The sequence below is a fragment of the Sarcophilus harrisii genome, chromosome 2 (assembly GCF_902635505.1).
Source record: "Sarcophilus harrisii chromosome 2, mSarHar1.11, whole genome shotgun sequence".
Classification (NCBI taxonomy): domain Eukaryota; kingdom Metazoa; phylum Chordata; class Mammalia; order Dasyuromorphia; family Dasyuridae; genus Sarcophilus; species Sarcophilus harrisii.
In genome coordinates this window covers 245535629-245543126 of record NC_045427.1, presented here as the reverse complement: position 1 = coordinate 245543126, position 7498 = coordinate 245535629, and the positions used below count along the sequence as shown (strand labels likewise).

Below are 7498 nucleotides of genomic sequence, written 5' to 3'. Positions count from 1 at the left end.
GCTGCCCTGCGTGCGCGTTTCCAAAGTCACCCTCCCCCCCCCCCCCCACCCCCCGCTCAGGAGCGCGCGGCGGGAGGTTGGGAGGAGAAATGAGGCTGGCTATGGGCACGCGCACGTAGTAGGAGTTTGGTCGGGCGTGGGAAAAGGGGCGGGGCACGCATTAGAGCATCCCTAGAGAAGTCTCCTATCCGGAGCCGGCATCAACTTGCCTGTCTTCCTTCAACCTCCCGATTTCTCGGAGGAAGAAACGAGTCTTTACACATACGCGGCGGTGAGCCAGTTGCTACCAACCTGCACCGGTGGCGGGTCAGTGGGGCTGCCTGCGTTCGTCAATCCAGGGCGGCGGCTTGTGGCCTCCGGCTGAAGCCGGACGGAGGCTGTTGCTTCTGGGAGCGATTTCGGCTGCTTCTTCCGCGTGGACGTCGGCACGCGTTTCTCGCCTTGGGCTTACCCCATCGGGTTCGGGGGCCCTGCCCCGACCCCCTCCCCTGCTCCGGGCGGAGCATCTGACGGGTAGAGGCCGGAGACACGTTTCCACAGATAACTGCGACGGATTCCGTCGATACTATCCAGGACAGGTGACCGGGGAACGCTACAAGCTGGAGAGACCGACTCATGATCTGAATAAAATTGATAACATTTCCAAAGGTTTGCTGGACTTTTTCTTCCAGACAGCCCGGAATAGGGGCAGGTAGTGAGGAAACGGGTTCTGAATTGAGATTTGGCAAAAGTCACAACTACTAAATGTCAGGGCTGGGAATGAGGCGGCAACCTACCTGCCTCGTTCTCCCAAACTGTACCACAAGTATTCCCCCTTCCCATTAAAACTATATAGCTTCTGAAAATAAAACTTAAGTGATCAAATGGCAACTCTTGTGATCTTGAATGTTTACATATCGCTGTTATTTTCTCTGTCCTTGAGCCATTTAATTCAATTGACATTTATTAAGCACTTTTCAAGGTCTACTACTTCTGTTTTTGGAAAGGATGAAAACAATCCTTTCCAGTGATACTAAATAAACTATATGGGGAAGAGACAGCGGCAAATAAGTGCTCCAAAAGAATTTGGAGTGAATGCTTTCAGATATAGGGTTTTGTGGAGATGTAAACTAGGCCTTGAAGACTATTTCATCAGGTAGAAATTTAGAAAGTGCATGTCAAGGATTAATGAAAAGTCAGGTAACCATTCTGTGTCAATTTCTTCAGTCTGTAGAATGTGGGGGGTTAGACTAGATGAACTCTAAATCCTAATAATAGGTAAGGATTAATCATATTCCTCTTCTGATCCTACCCCAGTAGAAGTTGTAGTAATGGTGGGTAGCAGTTGTAAGGACAGACTTCTGAATCCAAATTACAGAATTAATCATTTGGTACCCTCAGAAGAAGTCAAGCTGACCATAGGACCAACTTTCAACTGTAAATTATTATAAATAAGTTTTTACATTAAATGTAAATATATCAAGTGAATTGCCCCTAACTTACTCATTTGGGGGCTCCTGAAGCACTTGTCTCCCTTTGTACAAGATTCTTAGTTATTTTCTATATCCCATTTTGGAATAAACTTCATACATTATTTGACATCTACTTCATGACTTCCAGACTTAATTCACCCCAACAGGCTTAATTCACAATCAGAGCAACTAATTTTATTTTTACACAAGTTTAAAAAAAAAAAACAGCAATTTGCAAATTGCCTTTGCTTCTCCTAACATTAGACAAATTCAGGTCAGACTTTAACCAAATGAAACCAGATTGAACTGGTTTCTCTATCTTTAGTCTTTTGTCCTGAACCTAAGATGTCAAGTATGTTTCATTACCTTCTTTTGTCATATTAATTCTGTGGTTTTTTAATGGATATTATGCTGAGGACATGCCAAAATTGTAATTTAAAGAACAATTCAGTGACTGTAAAAAATATTGGTGACTGTTGGTGAGGGAAGTCAGGTCTTTGAAGGATCATTAAAGCCCACAATTGAACAGTCAGTTGTATTAAAGCAAAAAGGAAAATTTGGCTGAAGATAAAAATGCCAATAAATTGACAAATTTGCTGCAAACCAGTCTAATTCTCAGAAAACAAAATTAGACTTTCAGAAGGGCCTAGCAGCTAGAAAATATTACTGATTCCTCCTTGTGTGACATTGGCTTCTTGAAGTTGGAAAAACATCAACACTAAGTTAAAAAAAAAAAAAACCAACAACCAGCTAATAATTGATATGAAGTTAAAAAAAAAAAAAGTCATAGGAAAAGCAGTACAAAGACTAGAATACTAAAGAGTGAAAAATAGGTAATTTTTACTGAGTCCAATGTTTCCATTTAGAGCTATTCTAAAACAGCTGTCAGAAGCCAGGGTGAGCCTATTAGATCTGCCCATCTTCATGAGATTCTGAAACATTCACCAAAAAAAACTTTTGGAATTTTTTATTTCTTGTGGATCTGGAAGTCTTTTCTCCAGTGAGATGAACTCTTATATATTTACAAGTACTATAAAAGAACCATGCATCATGCCATACTTCATGAAAGATTAAGAAATTAATCCAAGAGATAGAATTAACATGTCTTTGTAGTCTGAGAATACCCTTAATTTAAACCCTACTGAAAATCTATGGGCTATAATAAAGGGTAGGCTTGGAAAAAGTTAATATTTGTCAAAGGTAAGCTTTCTATCCATTATAACAAGAGGATGGTTGAAAAATGAATTAGAATGTTAAAATCTTGTGAACTCAATGCTTAGTTGCATAAAACAAGTGATTTTGATAAAAGGATATATTGTATATTTAAAATATAAAGATGGAATATTTTATATCAATAAGTTATTTTGTTTTGTCTTAAGTAATTTTTCCCCCTGAGGCAATTGGGGTTCAGTGACTTGCCCAGGGTCACAGCTAGGAAGTATTAAGTGTCTGAGACCACATTTGAACTCAGGTCCTCCTGATTTCATAGCTGGTGCTCTATACACTTCACTACCTAGATGTCCCTGTCCCAAGTAATTTGAACATATGGAAAGGTTCAAAGTATTAGATAGCAAAACAATGATTCTAAATCAGTTTTCATTCATACTATCTTATTACTTATTAACCATTAACTAGGTTGTTTGGAAATAGACTTCGGGCGAACCAGCTGGTGTTTATATCATTTCACTTTGGCAGTTGATGTAGCTTTAAGAACAATTCACAGATAGATGCAAATCTTAGTGTTGAAAAAGAAAGTGAAATGTTCCTCTCCTTAGATATTTTATCAGGTTTTTGGTCTCTTGACTTTTGCGCTTTATGTATCAAACTCCTCCCTTCATTCTTTGATTACAGAGGCTGCCTTGCTTTTCTATTAATACCTCAGTGATTTGCATGTAGCCAAGTATAATCTGGAAGACCTGAGTTCAAATCCAATCTCAGACATTTACTGTCTCTGTAAACACTTCTATCTGCTCCAGTTTCCTTAATTGTAAAATGGGGGCAATAAGAGGGCTTTCTAGAGTTGCTGTAAGGATCAAATGAAATATTTATAAAGTTTAGTACAGTGCCTGACATAGCAGGTGCTTAATAAATACTTGTTCTTTTCCCTTCATCTTAGTCAACCAAATTCTATACAAAGTTCTCTTCAGCTTTAAAGCACATATTCTTGTGTGTTCCACCACCCTGCTATTTTCTTCACCCTCACTTAGTAACTTTTAAAAAGGAAATTAGGATTATTAAATTAGTAGATGAAGGGGTATGTTTGGGGCATAGTTTATGTACATTCTAGTAAATTTTTTGATAAAGTATATTACTCATATGAAGAAGCTGGATTAGACATTAATACACTCAAATAATTCTAAAGAATAGTTGCTAATGGTTCAATGTTACCATAAGAAGGTCTCAAAAAGAAGCTGAAATTACATCATTTTACAGAATCATAGAATCCTAAGCACCCAGGGATTTATACCCAGTAGCCCTGCGCCAATTAATATTTATCTCAATGATATGCTTGTCAAATTTGTGGACGTACAAAGCTGGGAGGAATAGCTAGAACAGTGGATGACAGCCTCCAAAAGAATCCTGAAGACTAGAGCATTGGACTAAATGTAATAAGATGAAATTCAATGCTGAGAAACTTATACTTTGGCATTTAAAAAAGTTCACAAATATAAAACAAGAGAAACATGGATAAGTTCCGAAAAGGATCTAGGGGTTTTAGTGGACAATTTAGATGAGTCAACAGTATGATGTGGCAGCTAAAAAAACTTTAATGAAAATGGGCTGCATAAGGATCTAGTTTTTAGGAACAGGGAAGTAATAGTACTGCTGTAATCTACCTTTGTCAAAAATCTCTGGAGCACTGTATTCACTTCTGAGCACCACAGTTTAAGAATTTTTATTAGCTGGAAAATATCCAGAGGGGGACAACCAGAATAATGAAAGGCATTGAATCTATGATATATTAAGATTAAAGGAGTTGGCATGTTTAATTTATTGAATGGGTGGGGAAGGGAGATATGATAGTTTTTTTCCCCCAAGTATTTTTAAGGGTTATCATGTGGAAAAGAGATTAGACTTATTCTGATGGACCCCAGAGGAGAGAACGAGGAGCAATAGGTAGAATTTGCAAGGAGGCAAATTTAGGCTTAATGTCAAGAAAAACTTCTTAACTTCTTCAAAATGGAAGAAGCTGCCTTCAGAGGCGAATCCTGGGATTTACAACTGAAAGTAACTTAAAAAATCAACTTTTCTACCAAAAAGTTAGATGACCACTTTACTTGCTATATTATGGGATTTCTTTTTCAAGTACTGGATAATTACTGAAGTCTCTTACAATTCTATGCAACTCTTTGATACTATAAACTATTTTGGGCCATCCATCCTGCATTTGAATCAACTTATACATTAGGAGAAAGATACAAAGGCATGTTGATTTGGGTCCAAGTTGTTGCAAAACTCAATTGAGAAAGTACATGTAGAACTTTTTTAACTTTAAAGCGCATCTATTATTGTCAATAATATAGTATTCCTAATGATTTAAAAGAACCATATTTAGGAACTATTTACTAAATCTTCAACTGAATAACCCAATTACATTTATAGCTGTATAGTCTGCAAGAACATTTTATACTCCATAACATAACAGTAACACAAAAATATTGGGCATTTGATCATTAGTATTTCTGCTAAAGATTCAGAAATTCAAATCTCCTTCTGTAAAACAAACAACCTGTCATATAAACTCAGTTTTTCTTTTGCCCTGAAAGAAATAATTTATTGACAAATATCCAATATTCAGCTGAAGGAGAAGATCAGTTACCACTCCTTCAACCTCCTCCTCCTTAGTGTTCCTCAAAACAATTTCAGCCACAAATAATAAAACCTGATAAAAGGACACTACATAGTATGTTTTCTTCTTCATTTGTCTCCTAACATCTTGTGGAATGCAGCCCCTAGGATTGATAAACAGATACTGATATATCAGAACTTGCTTCTCTAGAGTAGGGAGAACATTAAGGCTGAACAAAATAAGAGTTATCTTGGGCTGGAGGGAGTATTCCTTCAGCCAGCGAGATTTTATTGATATGTATACAAGCAAACAGATTTTAATCCCACTGCTGAGAGCCAATAAGGCACAAAACTTCACCCTCAAAATCATGCCTCACACTAGGCAGGGCAATTGCCATGAGAAATAATGACAAATGGCATTTTAAAAACAGAAAAAAAAAAAGTCTCAGAGCTTCTAAAAATATTGATATTAGGATGTTAACAAAAACCCAAGACAAATTCCTGCTAATCCAAATCAGTTCTCCATCTATCTCCAGCTTGTCTTGGGGGAAGGTCCAGTCCTACTTCAAATTAAGTTTTTTCTGCATTCATACCTACTGTAAACAATGGCAGGTTCAGATTTACTGACCAATAATGTACAATCATTTGGGCTTATTCAGAGTAGAATAGCCAGTAGGACAGGGATGAGTTGTTGTCCCTTAAATGTTGCTTAAGATTGAGGTTTATCTCTCATCTAGTTATGATATTCCTTGCTGGCTAGAAGCCTTTGAGCTGATTAGCTAAAGGAAAGGACCTGCTAGGAGCTGCTACAGCAATTCAGAGGAGAACAGAGAAGCAAGTTTCATACACTCAAATGAAGTTAAAGAGTAAGCTAAATAAACACACAAACTGGCATAGGCATGCTGCCACGAGGGTTAAATGCAAAACCACACAGTGCTCAAAATCCAGCTTTAGAACCTTTAAGTTCTTTATATAAAAAGATTATAAACAAGTAAAGCATAAGGTGATGTAAGGCTTGCATTTCGGCTTCAGATTTCCAAGATAATATTTCCCTAATATGAGGCGAAAGCTGCTTTGCTTCATTTTGATTTTTGAAAAGTCCACTGCATTTAAAAAATAAAGATTTTGTCTTGTTAAAGCTTGAGCATTAGTGTAACAACCAGGCAACTCCTAATTAAAGTCTTCTTTCTGGAAGGCACAGAAAAATGGACAGTTTCATATCTTGATAATTTTTTTGGGGGAAAAAATGAGCTAGTTAGAATCTTCTAGGTTATTTATGGGAACTTTCAGAAACTGAAGGGAGAAAAAAAATAACGTTTTCAAAAAGTTTGGTTCATAATTATACTTCTTTTCATTCCCAAACAAAAATCTATTTGAGCATTCAACTAAGCTATAGTGTTTTTCAAATGGGAATTCATGCTTTGGCTTCTATACCCAATGAGGAAGTTCTGTCCATTTAAATGTACCCCCCAGGAAGAACAGCACAGTGATACATTTTATCTATAAACTTTAGTGTAAAATATCTGTATACAAAACTTTTTTGTTCTCTATTTTACTCAAATCCAGCAGCAAGTGTCTATTTATGCATGAATATGATTCTCAAAATTGGACTCTGTCCATTTCCTGGTTTGAATGGTCATTATATTGGTTTTTTTTTTTTTTCTCAGAGCTGCTCATGACAAATTGAGAGGGTTCTTGAACTCATTCTGTGGCAGAGATTAAAAATCCAAAAGGGTCTAGAATGGAGCATGATCCTGCAGAGTTTTGTCACTGCTTCCTGTTGGTGAAGGAAGGTTGTCACTGCCATTCTCCCTGCCACCAACGACTTTGGACTGTGAATGGGAAAAGACAAAAAAAATATATATATAAAAGCAGTAGGTCTAAAGTAGGTATATTTCCTAAGGACTCTGTTCAATGCAAAGACCAGTCCTGACTTAAAAAGACTAATAATTAGGTATGTCATCTTCCCACCTTTTGATAGAGAGAGAAAGCAAATTGCAGTAGAAAAGCCAAAATGAGCTATACATTTTCAGACATAGGTAATGTGTTGATTGGTTTTACTTAATTATATTCATTTGTTAAAAGGAAGATGTTGCAGGAAAAGTGGAAGGCAGGAAAAGTGGAAGGAAGAAAAAAGTTAATAGGAATTAACAAAGGGAAACAAGATAAATTCAGAAACAAGTTCAGAAGGGACATGAACAGCATAATTTTCCTATTAAGTTTAATACACTTTTAATAAACTATAGACCTAAGAAGTT

The 7498-nt window shown here is 36.9% G+C and overlaps 1 protein-coding gene across 12 annotated transcripts in view; it reads right to left on the bottom strand.

Moving 5' to 3' along the window:
- Window positions 1-4332: 4332 nt before the first annotated feature.
- The window catches only part of TPD52L2 (TPD52 like 2), a 40908-nt gene continuing 37742 nt past the window's right edge, over window positions 4333-7498 (bottom strand). For all 12 annotated transcript variants that reach the window (XM_031951816.1, XM_031951813.1, XM_023494427.2 and 9 more), the window contains one exon: window positions 4333-7072. In XM_031951816.1, the coding sequence (XP_031807676.1) occupies window positions 6977-7072 (96 nt within the window). In that variant the 3' untranslated portion in view covers window positions 4333-6976. The remainder of the gene's footprint in view (window positions 7073-7498) is intronic.